General features: G+C 30.7%; 1 protein-coding gene across 14 annotated transcripts in view; it reads left to right on the top strand.

Moving 5' to 3' along the window:
- The window catches only part of LOC117109333 (semaphorin-1A-like), a 39,095-nt gene extending 27,956 nt beyond the window's left edge, over positions 1-11,139 (top strand). For 4 of the 14 annotated variants that reach the window (XM_033251612.1, XM_033251616.1, XM_033251614.1 and 1 more), the window contains 3 exons: positions 41-208; positions 5,247-5,432; positions 9,914-11,139. In XM_033251612.1, coding sequence (XP_033107503.1) covers positions 41-208; positions 5,247-5,432; positions 9,914-10,413 — 854 coding nt within the window. In that variant the 3' untranslated portion in view covers positions 10,414-11,139. Of the gene's footprint in view, positions 1-40; positions 209-5,246; positions 5,433-6,998; positions 7,046-7,768; positions 7,860-9,913 lie in introns of all 14 variants that reach the window. The other 10 variants (XM_033251619.1, XM_033251620.1, XM_033251618.1 and 7 more) reach the window with 7 other exon arrangements.
- Positions 11,140-16,575: the final 5,436 nt, after the last annotated feature.

The raw sequence follows: 16,575 nt of genomic DNA, 5'->3' as shown, positions 1-16,575 counted from the left end.
TTGTGCATTCTATCTAGTGATTGTGTAATCTTCTTCACAGAACCAGCGAAACTGGGTACAACCTATCGACAAACAACAAACCTTGAAACAACTCTTACCCGACAAGATAGTGGTAATGAGATGCATAAATTGGAGGCTTCTGATTGGCCCACTGAGAAACTCTTTTATACTCAAACACCAACCCACAAACCACCTGAACTGCTGGCAGGTAGGATTCTCGAACCATTGCTCACTATGGCGGCACTTTGCAACTACATAGCATCCATTGATGCATCTGTGTTCCATTCATAGTAACCAATGTGCATTGAGCTCTGTAACTGACACAGCTAATACCAGACAGGAATACTTATTGGTTGATTTTCTCTGAACAATACCTATCTAACCAATCATAGTAACTCTAAGAGTGCTCTCCGTAGCCTGTGGTGAAAAGATATCTAATCAACCTATATATCGTATTAAATCCTTCATTTATATATTATTCCTCCTATTAATAAAATGCTTGAGAGGCTAAACCTTTCAATTATCCTGCTTCTACTAAAACAATATCACCCTATATCTACATCCTGAAACACAGTATTATATTATATATAGGCCTATACATAATCTGATGCTATACTGCATCTAAGTACCAAAACCCTATATTTATCCTAGTTCTATGACAAAACTCTATATTAATCCTAGTTCTATAACAAAACCCTATGTTAATCATAGTTCTGTAACTAGCTCTTCCGTAATATAAACTTATTTAAATTCACCCAACAAAATCTTAATAATTAAAAGTTAATTTCCTATACAAAACATATAATCTTGTTGATTTTTTTTTTAGTTCATTGATACACATAGGCATGTATTGTATATAGCTAAACAGAATAATGAGTAGCAATAGCAGGTAATTGTGTGCAGGCAGTACTTAGTTATATATGTATAAGGGTCTATATTTGTTAATAGGCATATTTCTGAGGTGGCATGTCTTATAGAACAGATAATATATTCTTTCTTCCGGAACACAAATTGCTTATTTAACTTATTTCAATAAATGTTTATTTTAGATTTAACTTCTCCCTTTGAATAAACAACAATTCTCTAAATAGTAAATTATTTTGGGAAGTTCAATAATAACTTCAGTAAAAATTTGTAAACATTTCTGAAAATCTAATTATTCCACCTTAATATTTAGGAATGAATAAAATTTATTTAGGTGTAGCAGTATATATGTAGTCATAGGAAGGTAGTAATTTTAGTTTTATAGTTGTTATTTTGTAGTGTTGTGTACAGTACAATTAATGTAACATGCCACTTGTTAATTAATGCAAGTTAATAATTAATGCATGTAATTCTGCATGTTGTGATTGTGAAACAGCTTGCTCAATAAAAATAAGCAAAAAGCATGATGAAATTAAAAGGCATAAAAGTGATGAAGTAATCAGTAATTTAATATGCAAAAATATGGAAATTTTGATGTTATGATTTTATGATTGATTGATTAGTAGCATATTGATTATTGTTAAACTATTAATATTTCTGTTAATTAGATTAATTATTGCATGGGGTGATTGATCTATTTAGAGAGTGATTGATTTGTTTTAGATTATATTGAGGTATATAATATTCTAATCTGAACTCTTTCATTTCAATTTGTGTATATTCTCTTGTATATTTTCATTTCAATGTGCGTATCCTTACAATGCGTGCCTATACTTGATGTTTTTTTCTATCATTGTTCTTTATATTTGTTCTTTTTCTCTTTATATTTGTATTTTGATGATTTGCTCTCTGCAAACATATCTCTTTATTACTCCTCCTTTGTTTTCTAAAATGTTTATATTCTTTTTGTATTGATGTGTTTCTAGTTAACACAGGTAGATTTTGAGTTATAAATAAGTAATACTAATAGTACATATAACTGTGTGTCGGTTGGATTGTTTTTGACAGTGTTTGATTTGTCAAAAGTAGCTTGGTTATGATAATGTAAATATGCGCATATAAGCTGCAATCAGGGGAATTCAAGAAGAAAGGACAGAAAAACTAAACATTGTTTGGTTGTCTAACTATAAACTGTAACTTACTACTGAAAATCAAAAATTAATATTCTAAATAATTTATGATATAAATTAATATTAATTTATTTGGGCTGCCATAGTTTATAACACAACCGGTGTAATAAATTGGAATAGTATCATTGCTTGAAGAAAACAATTTTCAACCATATTAATAAAAATAAATAGCAAGCATAATATTGAGTTTATTAAACCATAGCATTTCAATGAAACTTTCAGCTAATAACTAATATGTTATAAATATTCATAAATTAGAGAATTGTTTGATTGAAATTGATAACAATTTAATTATTGTTTTTAGTTTGGTTTCATTCCCTAATGTAAATAAAATATATACTTGTTCCAAGAAATCTACTGTGAATAATTATGCTGATAATATAATACAATGATAATAGAATACTCTAAATCTACATCTTGCATCTTTTGTGATTCAGATAACAAATAAAGGGAAACGGATACATACATTTAAGCTTGACTGATGTTCTCTGCTGATAATTTGGACACTTTGTGATCTCTCTGTCCATCTCGCATTAAGATAATCTGCTTCATTTAGGCTAAGAGCAACTAAGAAAACAAATCAATTAAGTTATCTGTGATCTCAATTTACTATGTGACGCAAATAGACAGATTAAAATGCAATGCTCCCGGAAGGTAAAAATTAAACCGTTAATCAATGTTATTTATTAATTTCAGTGATAGTTAATTGAATTCACCTTAGGTCTATGATTTAATTTATGCATAATCCACTAATTAGCATATAGATAAACAATTTGTTGAATAACATGAAAAAGGTCAAAAATATTAGTATTTAATTTACACAATTTTTTTTTTTTTTACATTTTTTGAGTAACAAACATCAAAGTAATAGTATGGTAATTAGAATATAAATAAATTTGTTATATAATTCAGGTCGTATATTATTGTTCTTTTTAAAGTAGGCCTAATCTTAGTGTAATAAGTATAATAAATTTAATCCTGATTATATATCAAAATCATGAATATAGGTCTATGAAAATATTTGAAACTTTGAAATACTTCCATCATAATTTACAATAGAGATTGAGAGATATTATGTCATATGTTTTATATAGCAACATAACATTTTGAAATTTTCAGTTCCTTAAAATATAAATGAATTTAACTAGTATAATCAGTATAATATATCAAGCTATTATATAATTAATCAGATATTATTTATATAATTAACTGTTATATATTATCAGATTTGAACTAATGCTTCAACCCTGTTATTGTCTGTAAGTCTGATTGTAAATGTTTTTAATGTATAAATTTATGTACATGGGTCATACATGCAAGTTGCCGCCAATCATGTGACAATTTTTGAGAATCTCAACTGTGCAAACATCAGGAGATTAATTATATTTGAATTTTTATTATTGTAATTAAAATACAAATTCAAAAACAAGTGTTTCTCATTTGAAAGTGGGATTTTAAATGCATTTTTCATGAATCTTGTTTGAACTTTTTTTCTTCCTTTTGTGGATATCCAATCATCGTCGAGTGCTGGTTGTGGCTTAAAATCAAAGTGGTAGAATATTGATGCTCCATTTATGACAGCGTTTTCCCCCTGCAGCTCACGTTCACGTTCACAGGAATGTAATCAATGCTTGCAAGTAACATTTAAAAGTGTTGAATGTACCAACTTTTTTTCTGCTCACTTTTTTGTTAATGTTTAAAGATGGTATATTAATCAAATAAATAATAATATGAAGCTGAGTGAAAACTATATTCTTTTTCTGTAAGAAAGTGTTTGGTCCGACTGTCTGAGTTTGTATACTTGTTTCAGAAATCTGATGATGAAACAAGTGTGATCAGACTAAATTCTTGCATACATTGCTGTATCAAAATTGTCTTTTGTCAGACACAATAGACAATATTTTGACTTTGATTAAGTTGATCACTGTCTGAGCTCCTACAATGAACATGCATGCTTTGCATGATCAGATTTGTCTGGCCGACAAGTAAACACTGTAAGCAAGACTCTGAGCAGACACTGTCTTTTGTCCAGCTTCATCTGTTTCTTATTCTGTTATTTTTATGGACAATTAATTGATGAATGTTCCATAAAATTATGTATAATTTTGCTTTATGATTAGAGGCTCGGATATATAAAACGTTGTTACATTCAACAGATTAAATTCAGAATTTCTTTTTCATGACTTTGCATTTAGCATGACTTTGGAAGTCAGCATAAATGTCTCTTAACGTTAAATGTTGAAAATGTCAATTGTACGCTTGTGTCTACTATGTCAAATATTGTATAATAATCGTTTAGACGTTAGCGTTGCATACAACGTGATCTAACAGTATTATAGGTCTCTTGTGGTTTTACTGTATCTTATTTTTTCTTATCTGCTTTTTTCGGATCTGTATTACCTTTGCTTTTACATTTTCTTTGTAATTCTTTGTGAAATAATCTGTAATTTGCCTCATAATAAGCTTCTTTACAGGCCTCTAGGTCTGTGCACAGTTAATGTATGCAATACTAATTATACTTAAATGGCATTTAATGGATTGTTTTTCATATTTTGTATGCTTGAAAAATTACAATTTCTCACAAATTTTGTCAGTGAAGGCATTCATAAATTGTTGTGAAACCTTTGTTGTTTATTATGTTGTTTTGATATCTTCCATATTTGTTCATGTTTTCTTTATATTTTTGTACCGTGGGTAATGTGTTATTTTTACATTACAGCAGCCAATGTACAGTGGTAATTATGTTCCTCCCTCTCCCTCCAAAAGATATTACTGTTTGCAGGAACAGAAAAGTAGTTATTGATGAATATTGATGGCTTGGAACGGTGTGTCAACCTACTGTAAACCCGACTATCTTCATTCATATCTTTTATCTCAACCCAGCATTGATGCAGTAAACCACGTTTTCCATCCCCTCACATATCATTCCCTCATGCCAGCGGGAAGCAGCGAGTGCTTATATTACAAGATCTGCAACATTTTTAAAGTTTTTTTAATTTTTTTTAAATGGTTTGTCGTTCATTGCTTTGCATGAATTCTAAAATAATTTTGATGTTTCCCTAACATTTTATTTTGCAGGTTTATTCATATTTATGTCAACCTTTAACATTTTGCATTTTCTAAATATTTTTTTAGATGTTTTTGTTTTGTGCTTTCGTTTTTTCAAATTTATTTTTCTCCTGTTTTGTGTAGATGAGGAAGTTAAGTCAGATGCAAGTAAACAATCAACCTTCGATGAATCAACAAAGACGTTCATTGTGCTAGCAATAGTCGGCTGGGCAATTTGTCTCATAGAAATGGCAGGTCTTGTTTGCTGGTGTCTGATGCGAAAAAACAAGGGTAAATATGAAGTAACCAGTCTGACGGAACCGGATCAAAGTAGGCAGTACTCCATTATAAGTCTCTTGTTGCCTGGAACCACTACTCACAAACCTCACAATGCTTGAGTGATAGTAGCATTAGCATGTTACTGCAAACCATCCTAGCCTAAGCACCATCTAACTAATCATGTCCAGAAATGGCTACCCCTTCTTTGTTATAACCAACAGTAAATGTAATATCCTCATTAAAAAGACAGATTGAAACCAGCACCCTCACTCCAGTACTCCAAAATTGTTAATAATGAATCTGCTGCTGATCTCTACATCTTCTCCTTTCAAGCGCCTTGAGACGGTTTCAATCGTGGAAGGCGCTATATAAATATAAAACCATAAACCCATAAACCATTCTCCTTGTCAAAACCATGTTCCCTAAAAAAGTTTAATTCGCACATCAAAGGAAATTGCATATCTAAATCTGATTGTCAGTAGCAATTTTGAATTTTGATAACTCAGCTTCAATTCCGGAAGAGTGATTGTAAAAGCTTTAGCTCTATGTTATCTTACTTATAAGTATCCGGGCTTTGTCACCATCGCCATCAATTTCACTTGTCCACTGCTTTTCATACCTTGCTACACAAATCCATAGGTAAATCTCATTAATTGTCTTGCTTCAGAATATCAATTCAACAATTTTATTTCCATTTAACACCTGCTAAACTGACATGACATGAAGAGATTTTAAATATTGCAACAGAAAAAGAGACATTTCAGGGACACTGCCATTTTTGAGAATCGTTTTCATAATAGGAATTATTATTTAAAAGATTATTTGGGGAGAGGTGTTTATATAATCAGAGGGGTGCAGTTATGTAAACAATTTATTGGTTGTAACTTTGAAATAGTTGTGTACTAATGGGCCAAATTATATGCTTGTGTTGTCTCGATTGTTAGTATCATACACTTATTTATATGAAATTGCTTTTTCTCAACACTAATTTAGCACTAATGCTTTTTGCTTCACTTCGTTATCTCACCACATTCATAATTCACTTGTTTAAATGTTATATAATGTTTATCGGATATATAGAATCACTTTGATAGTCACTATGTAGAAACACATTGAATTCAAGGAAGTTAACGCTTATACTAGTATTCCTATGAGTTAATGTCAATTGTTGATGAGCCCACTTTCAATGATTGACAACAAAATTTAACTGAAAATTCATAATCAAAATCTGAGAAATTAATTTTGACTCTTCATTCATCCTTCTACATCTGTCATAAATGTCAACAATATGAACTTCTATCCTGTGATGCGATGCAAATTTATACTGTATGGCAATTATGATGTGTTAAAAGTGCATACAGTATGTTATAACAACCAGCGAATTTTTATGGAACCAAATGAGCATATGACAGTCAATTACAGGATAACAACTCATTTCATCAGGTGAAGAAGGGTTAATGATTTGTATGAGCCAACCATTAATAGACCACATGTTGATTTAACTAGAACCCTAAATCTATATCTCACTAGTTGCATTCAATGTGTTTGTTGTTGTGTGTTTGTGTCTATGATTGAAACTAACATACACTGTGTGCTAATCTCTTTTTGCATGCACAGTCATCTGTGCTCAGACTTTAGCGCCGCATGAAAAGCGAGGGGTTCAGGTGAGTTTCAATGTCCCACACATTTATTAAGCCACACCCGCCCCTTAAAATTTTCAAACATTTTGCTGTAAAGCATAATGAAACAAATTGCTTGATCTTGTTTTGTTTAGTAAATTTTTGTCAAATTTGCTTATATTTGATTAACTGTTTTGTTAATTCATATAGTAATAATCATGTTCATTTGCTAATTAATATTTGGTGATTTAATTGATTATATTCAAGATTCCTAATTGTTAGACTACCAGAATTCAATTTAACATCTCACTTTTTTGGGGAGTGATATTTCAAAATAACATTACATATTACTTAAAATATTGTTTTTTTAGATAAAGAATATCCTAAAACATTTTTCAATGAAATTTTACAGCTTACTTGAAATAAATTTTTATGTTGAATTTCTTCATTGATTTTATTTATAACAATTTATATGTCTTATCCACAATAAATATTACTAACTACCAGTTCAATTCAATTCAATTTAATTCTTTATTACTACAGAAGACATCATGGACTGTTATCCGCCAAAAAATGACAAATATGACAAAAAAAAATAACCTGTATTCTTAAACAAATTATGCATTAGGGGTCGGGGATGCTACTCCACAAATTAACAAATAATAATAATGAATAAAGGATATTTGAAATCATCTGTTTGGTTTGCTTTCACTGCTTATTGATACCACTAACCTATTGTTGTTGTTGGCCTGTTGATTGTTCAATCAGTACCACCATGCAATCACAAAGCATTCTGAGTGCCATGGCTGAAGTTAAACATTGTACTATTGCCTGACAATGCAATGTGAACGCTAACATAGTGAGTCATGTTATAAAACTAGTATTTCTGCTTTTTATGGTGTTATGGTGTGCATGTTGCTTGTTCAAATTACTGAGTCGAAAACTCGGTCTACTAAATTTCTCTTGCTTGTATTTATCTTGCTTATATTTATTTGCTTTAAGTATTTGAAATGTTGCATCCTTGTTTTTTGTAATTTGTAGTTCAGTCACATATCATCCGTGGCTAAGATGTATATCTTGGTTGTATTATAAAATTTATTCGCTTTGCCACTCTCTTACAAATTCAACTTTGATTAAAGTATTGTATGCCTCAAAAATTATTTCTGAATGCAACATTTCAATTCACTTTTTTTTTAAATCTAATTATTTTATTATTGCCAAAAATTAGGCCATGAAATTATAAAAAAAAAAAACAAAAAAAAAATTGTTGATTGTTCTACTCCATACTCAAGAAAAAAGACCTGACAAAATAGGTCCACTGAAGATGGCAAAAAAAAAAAAAAGATGATATAACAGGTATCCCATTGACAATGCTTCAACTATTGTTTTCTGCTGCCCACTATTGACCTAATTGGACCAATAGAACGCATCTGAAAAGGCGCATACGTCCAATGCTGCAAAAGCTTTAGCGTGGGAAAAATCCCTCTTTCTACTCAATTTTGTTGGGAAAAAAAAGGATGATCAACAATTTCTTTTTTCCTTTTCAAAACAAAACTAACTAAATTGATCACTTTTCATTGTTGTAATTGTGCTTGTGATATTTATCTGTTTATACATTTGATGGAAATTAATCGGTTTTCTTATACACAAGACATGACTGCTGGTTTTACTAATTATACCTTTACCTATAATATTGTTAATTTTTTGATAAATATAAATTTCAAATATATTTTAAGGTGCAAACTGACAGAATTTTATCTAAAATTGTATCCAACTTATTTTGGTACAATTTTTATTTATTATTCTCTATAGTTTACAAGAATATTTTGCATCTACTATATTTCAACAAATTTTAATTTTTCTTCAAAATTTACTTTAATTTCCTCCAATTATTATGTTTTATAAAATATATAAATTTCTATGTAGCGTATGGTTTGAAATTAAATGTTTATTGATGTTTTTCTAAATTATAAATATTGCATGTGTTTGGAAACATTAGTGTTTAGTTAACTGTGTGCTGAATTCATATTGTGTGTGAACAACCTACTAATCGGTGTGCCACTGTTCATAGTGTGTATAATCGTCATTCTAGTGAGTGTAGCAAAGATTGTTTATGAACTCTTCACACTGCTCACCCTTCCCCCCCACTCCCATTCACAAGTTCTATTTATAGTCACATTAACTTTAGTATTCACTATTGGGTTGAATTAGAAAACTAACATGGCAACAAGAGTATCGGCAATCGACGAAGGAGAATACTTGATCTGTATCTGACTGCATTCATTTTAATTGTTTTTAAATGAAATTTAAGTTCACTTTCTAAGTAATAATTAATTGGATATGATATATCTGAAAACATAAGTTACTTTGTTCATGTTAGCAATGAATGGGACACAAGTACTACGGGTTATTTTGTTTGAGATGAGTGAACCTTTAGCATTACATTTGCTTTGGATGAATACTGACTATATCTTATATTTTGATTGGTTGATTGAACGATAGATAAATATATTTTTAAAAACTTATATTATTTATTATTATTCATTATTTGTTATTGGTTATTTCTATTGATTTGAATACCTTTGGTTGTGGATAATAATGCCTTTTTGACAATGGCAAAACAATGGTATCATTCTGAACTGTCTATTCTGTGATTGGTTGTCATGTTGTACATATTTCCATTACAATCTATATGCACTAAGTGATGGTACTGTATTCATTTGGTATTTCCTCATGGTTCAGTTTTCCTATATTGCAGTATTTACCAGTAAGTACAAGTCTTGTGTCGTAAGAATTCCAATTGTCACCAAATACATTTTAAAAGAATGTTTTAACATATTTTTAAAAATAAAATTCAATAAATATAAAACAAAAACATATACTCAACAAACATCTTACTATATTTTGTTTTAGGTGTAGTAATGGTGACAACAAGCTCAATGGAGAAAATTCACCGGAATATGGAAAATGGTCACAACGAGCCACCAAAATACACATCCACGGATAACACCCTCTCTAAACCAACACCTAATGGCAAACACATCCCAAATGGAAAACACACTCCAAATGGCAAACTCACCCCAAATGGACACGACACTCCAAATGACAAACTCACCCCAAATGGCAAGCTTCCTCATATTGACTCTAAAGAAATTCATGAAATACGTAAAAGGATGAGTCAGGGCTCGTGCGGACGTGGTCGCGGTTCCACGCTTGAGAAATTGCATAAGATCGGTAATGGGCGCATAGCATGTAGTGATTATGAGGGTTTCAGCGACAGTAGCGATGGTCCATCGCCTACCCAATCAACTAATGAAGTGCCGCCAACTTACTCGCAGAGTTTTGATGAGGGCATGTCACTTGTGCTGGAGATGGAGCCTCACCTCAAAAGAATCAGCTCAGTGAATGTTTGAGGGCAGCATGTGTACAATTCAATTCAATATAATGTTCGTAATGCATCATTATTTAAAGCTTTGCTTTTAATGGCCTTTGAATGTATTGGCTACAATACAAAAAAGTGAAGATTAAAATATAACAAATGCTTACAGAAAACTTTTTAAAAAGAATGATTTCTGGGAGATACCATCATGCATAGTTGAAAAGAAGAAATTCAAGAACATGGATTGTGAAAAAACTCCTTTAATGGAAGAAACTGATAAAAGTAACTGCAGAATACGAGTACTGTTTTGGAATAAAGTATAGGAGGCTATGATTGGTTCGTCAGACAACCAATCAGAACTACAATATCCTCCAATGATGAATAAAACTAGCAGAAGCATAAGAATGGTTGAGTCACTGATGTGGATCCCACCCGGCCCCAGTAGAAGGTACTGGACGGCCCAGGAGAAGCTACAGTATATTTGACTGAGTGGGCTTTATGGCTGAATATAGCTTTAGAATGTTTTGTGAACATGTTTATATTGATGAAAATGATGTTTATGAGGTACTGTGTATTAAAAGAACATGCACTGTGTTTATGAATGATTGTAATATGCAAGGGAGTTTAGTGAGCATGTTCTTATAAAATAATGCATTTTAATGAACTTTTGTGAGATTAAATGCAAAAAAAGGCATCTGTGGTTGAGTGTGCAAAAAAAATAGGAAATTGATTTATATTATTGAAAATTTCAAATATTGTATTACTGTGTTTAGTATGTAAATATATATATATGTATATGTATATACATATTTTTGACATATATAATGTTTATATATACACATATACATATATGTTTACGTTATATACATTAATATTATATATGTGTACACATACCCTAAATATGTGTACATTGCTATTAAAATAAATTATAAATTATTTTGAAAAAAATAGGTTTTTAAATTTCTGTGCACCTTTGAACCAGATTTTGTTAAATTTAACAGTAAATTTGAATGCAATTAAATTTAATGATTAATGAAATGTTTACCACTGCCAATGTTTTTTCTTAGCAGCAATAATATAAGAATAATTTTAAGTGTTTTTTTTTCAATTGAGATATTGCATTGAAAATTAGGAGCTTAAATACAAAAAAAAAAAGATACTGTATAATGTATGCGATCTGGCAGAACCGTATATATATGCTGTATTTATTTCTGCAATTATTGTGATTTGACATGTTGTAAAAAGCAGTATTGTGCTGGACTGACACGACTTGATCACATGTAGGCAGAATTATGTTGTGCACATGTGGTGTTCATTAGAACCAGACATGGAAAATGTTGATAATGTTCTAAAATTAAGATATCTATTTAGCACTGATGGCTCTACATATTTTGTATATAATGTACTTTTTATTACTATTGAGAATGGGCTCAGCTTTTCCAGTTCTAGGAGGGTGTGTGTATGTTATATATAGATTCAAACAATTAACGTTATTAGCATGCCTGCTGATACATGTCATGTCATATCGATTTAAATACATGTGATTTTTCATGCAGTACACACATAGATTGCAATACATACATTCAATGTTATATGAGGTATGCACACATCCTTTAGATACATGCAATGTTTTGTGCTCAATTACACACATGATCAATTTCAATTCATGTGTAGTTTCATGATATACGCACATATCATTTTAAATACATGCAATGTTTTTCGTGAGACAATGCACATATCTGTTTGAATACATGCGATATTTCACAATGTATGTGCATATCAACATCATATTTTAAGCAATTCACGCAAGATTTACTTTCTTTAGATTTTTTTTTTTTCAAAATTGTGCTTCCTGCGATTTGCCTAGCAAGGGGAACGTGTTAAAATGTCTACCAGACAATTCTACTATTTATCTTTTATTCTTGTGAAGCTTTTTAGCCTTGTGTATGGACTGCCTATATGACATCGCAGGGTATTTATGAATCTACTTAAATATATTTGGACCAAAAAACAGTAGGTCTGTTTTTTGCAGGCCTACTGTCTAGGACTAGCATTACATAGTGTAAAATATAAAAATAATTTTCTTTGAATCACAATCTGAGGCTGAACCTATTATTCTCTTTGTTGTTGTATGTAATATCTCGCTTTTTATTGCAACAATATTCTATCCCTATTCATATACATATAAAAACACTCAGATTTGTTTTATTTATATATATATTTTGGTAAACATTCCACAATTAATTATATTATTTCTTCTTAGAAATATATTATTAGATTTCAATAATCATTTAGTAAACTTATGGGAGGGACATAGATTATATATTATTTTTTTCTGATATTAAATCTTGATAACTTGCACCTCTGATACAACTACTGCTTTGTATGAAAGAAAATTAATAGATATAAAAAAAAAAAATTATGAGCTTTGAAGTAAGAGTTGGTTGTGCGTGGCCGCAGTGTTAACATTTTCTGGCTGCGTTTGTGCTTATGAAATGGCTGGTGTGCCGGCTTATGTGGGTGACCCTCAGCAACTTGACATAATGTAATTTAATGATAACTACTGGTATTGGTTATTGAGGCTGTTACTTTACCTTGGTCAGTGTAGCACATAATGATTGTACATTGTAATAATCCCTGTATACTTTTGCCTTTGAAAATGTGCTGCTGATATCAATGTTGAAGACTGTATAATACTGTAATTATTATTGTGTATGTTTTTATTGTTTATGCAGTAAATGTAATTAACATTCCTCTTTATATATAATTATATATATATATAAAAACTCTTGAGAGGTCTTATATAATATATAGTATATACATTGTATTTTTTTTATTATGTAATATATGTGATATATAAATATAAATACCTGTATATATTATGTATACTATATTATATACAGACCTTTAACTTGATTGGTAGAATTTCACACTCATGTATACTGACTGGATATACTTCGCATTTTGTTGGCAATATTTGTACTCTTTTTGCAGTGTGTTGTAAACTATGCAGCTGTTTTGAAACCAAAGATGTACTTCAACCACTCAAGTTGGTAAAGTATGTCGATGGATAAAAAAAGTATAAGCAAAAAAAAGAGGCCTGAAAACATGTTCACTGCGATGCATGTATGTAATTCATCATTTACTACAGGTATTAAAGAGCGTCACAAGTGGAATAAATCCTTAGCTGCGTGTAATAAAACAATTCTGACAAATTTATTTATAGATACGGTGTTGTATCCCGCCACCATTTTTCATAATTTAGAAAAGCATATCACAGGCACGAGTATACTTGTGCACCTCCCTCCCCCCCAACCATAGCAGTGAACGTGTGTAATAGGGAGAAAAATTGTGAAAATATTTGTCATAAAATGTGATAGTGTGTGTTGGTGGTCCAAGGTACTGTAACACTTAAAATTAGCATCACTTGATTTATTAATGGTGATTATAAATAATGTAGTATAAAGATATAGCTGTACATAGTATAATTTTGTATTATTTATAACGTATGGATTGTTGTACACACCAATACCAGTGGTTATCACTGCTACACCCTAGATATAAATATTGTCTGCAATAAAATTAAAAGCTGAATTGAAGTTGTTGTGAGTACATTTTCTCGATTTTGCTAGTTAGTATGCTACTGTATATTCAAAGAATTACTACAGTTAAACTTTCCAAGGTTGACTTCGCCTAACTCAAACTTATTTTACATGCCAAATATTATCTATTATTGTATTATTTACAATTTGCCAATGGCATTGTGGATTCGATTTTGGCAAGTTCAACTGTATATTACATACGAGACATATATGGAGATACAATACAGTAAAAAACAACAGCAACGGCAAGATATAAAATGATACATTAAAACCGTCTCCATCATACTTAATGTGTGTGTGTGTGGTGTGTCCTTGAGCAAGGTGATTATCTACATTACTTCAGTGTACCCAAGTTGTATCTTTAGGTATGGGTACCAGCAAATTGCTGGGAGTAACCAGTGTCCCATTCATCTGCTTAACACTAATTGAACACTACTTGAAGCTGGGGATAAGCTCCAGCCAATGTGAGCTCCATGGCTCGGCAAGGATTTACTTATTGCCCTAATATACAATTTTTTTGAAGGTCACTTATTCAGAAAACAATCTCCTTCTTATTAGTCTTCAAACATCCAACAGTTGCACTAATTACCTGTACAGGATGAGCAGAAATATATAAAAATATTATATGAAATTTTAAAAGAAAGCAAAACCCAATACAAAAATATTTAAAAAGATTAATGAAGATTAATTTAAAAATGATAAAATTATTTAACCACTTAATGTATGTCACAGTATTATGCCTAATGTCACACGTGCTGTAGATGTTGCGTGATAATTCATGAGTTCAAAGAGAAGAAACAGTTAAGTTATATGTACACATGACAAACTAAACACAAATCAAGATATTATGTAAAGATTTCAACATATTTAATTAAATTGTAGTCATAAAATAAAATGTTCAGATACAATGTTTCTAAAATAAAAAATATTAAATGAAGAGTAGTACGGTACAAGACAGCATCAAATTTTATATGCCGCCGTCAAATCAGCTCAGCCCAGGCTTGCCTTTACAAGTTGAAATCAAATATATCATTTCCTGAGCACCTTATATTACACATCATACTACCATTGCTAACCTATATCCTGGTCTCCAGTCAGTCGGGAATTGAAAAATGTAAAACCCAACTGGGTTCAACTATATAATCAGTAATATTTACAGTAATAACTATCATTAATAGTAAACATTTATATAGCGCCAATTCAAAAATTTATCAAAGGCGCAGGAGAAAACGAACTCAGTAACATTTCTCAAAAAGGTGAAACTTTAAGTTTAAAAGAATATAAATTAGGCGAATTACGAACAGAAAAAGGAAGAGAATTCCACAGAGAAGGAGCTTGAACAGAAAAAGCATGTTGACCATATGTTTTGGTTTTGTTTCGAGGAGATGGAACTGTCAAAAGATTTTTTGAAGATGAACGAAGATGGCAGATAGGTACATGACATTTTAAGTGATGCAACAAATATAATGGTTTGTGAAACGCAAGTAACTTATATACCAAAAGAAGCAATTTGAAAATACAATTATCATTGTTAATTTGAACTCGGGTAAGTACATTGCAAGTTACTCGCTTAAATTCCCAGTTTCATACAAAGTAACACCAAGCCTCTATTCCGTTAGCTATTTCTGGCTCCTCAAGCCACAATTGCAAGTTACTTATCATTGCTCACTTAAATTCCAAGTTTCTGTTATACAAAATAACACCAAGCCTCCATTCCATTAGCTATTTCTGGAATATAATATATATATATACTCTGCCATAAGTGGCCTCAGTAATAGAAATATATGCCTAATATAATATATCCAATTCAGAATTTCAAGTCAAAACAAGCAGTCTCTAGACTTTATTAAGTTTATATAGTTATTATTTTTTTTTTCTTTTTTGGCAATAATGTTGTATCTTGTAAACAATTTAATAATAATTTAATTACACAAAATAAAATGTGATACAACAAAGTAGAACAGTTTGATAACAAGATGGCAAGAGTTGTCTCCTGATTGCCTCTGGCTCCAGTTGAATAGCAAATAATCAATCAGGATAATTGCTTACATTGGCCTATATTGAAGGGAATTGCAATTCATCAGACTTATTACTTACTTGATACTTAATGTTGATATTTGTCCTTTAATTTTGAAGAAACTTTGCCATAAGTGGCCTCAGTAATAGAAATAGTAGTAGTATTACTGACTCACTATTGAAGAAGTATATAGATCAATAGATACACTGTATAATGAATATTAATATATACTGCTATTTTATGATTGACAACACTACAAATTTTAAAATCATTTAATAGGACTATCAAATAAAATCATTTAACATGATTTTAGCATTGGTTTATTTCATAGTTTTGGATATCTACTGTTCCTCTACAATGCTCAGTTTTGTTTCTATAAACTAAGTCAGTCAAGGGGCTACGAACACCCCCTGCTTTACACCTGATATCACTTTTTTTTAGTTACCTATGTATGACCTCCAAAAAACACCTTACTCAAGCGATTTCCAGTTGCCAGTGCACAGAAATTGACATCAAAGAAAATTATAAAATCATAGAAGCTGCACAGGCAGAGTGATAGGATAAAATCAAAAACAAA

Source organism: Anneissia japonica, unplaced genomic scaffold (genome assembly GCF_011630105.1).
Source record: "Anneissia japonica isolate Jap-2015-1 unplaced genomic scaffold, ASM1163010v1 scaffold288010_len917306_cov203, whole genome shotgun sequence".
NCBI lineage: Eukaryota > Metazoa > Echinodermata > Crinoidea > Comatulida > Comatulidae > Anneissia > Anneissia japonica.
Note: the sequence above shows the minus strand (reverse complement) of the source record. Positions and strands in the feature narration are given on the sequence as shown.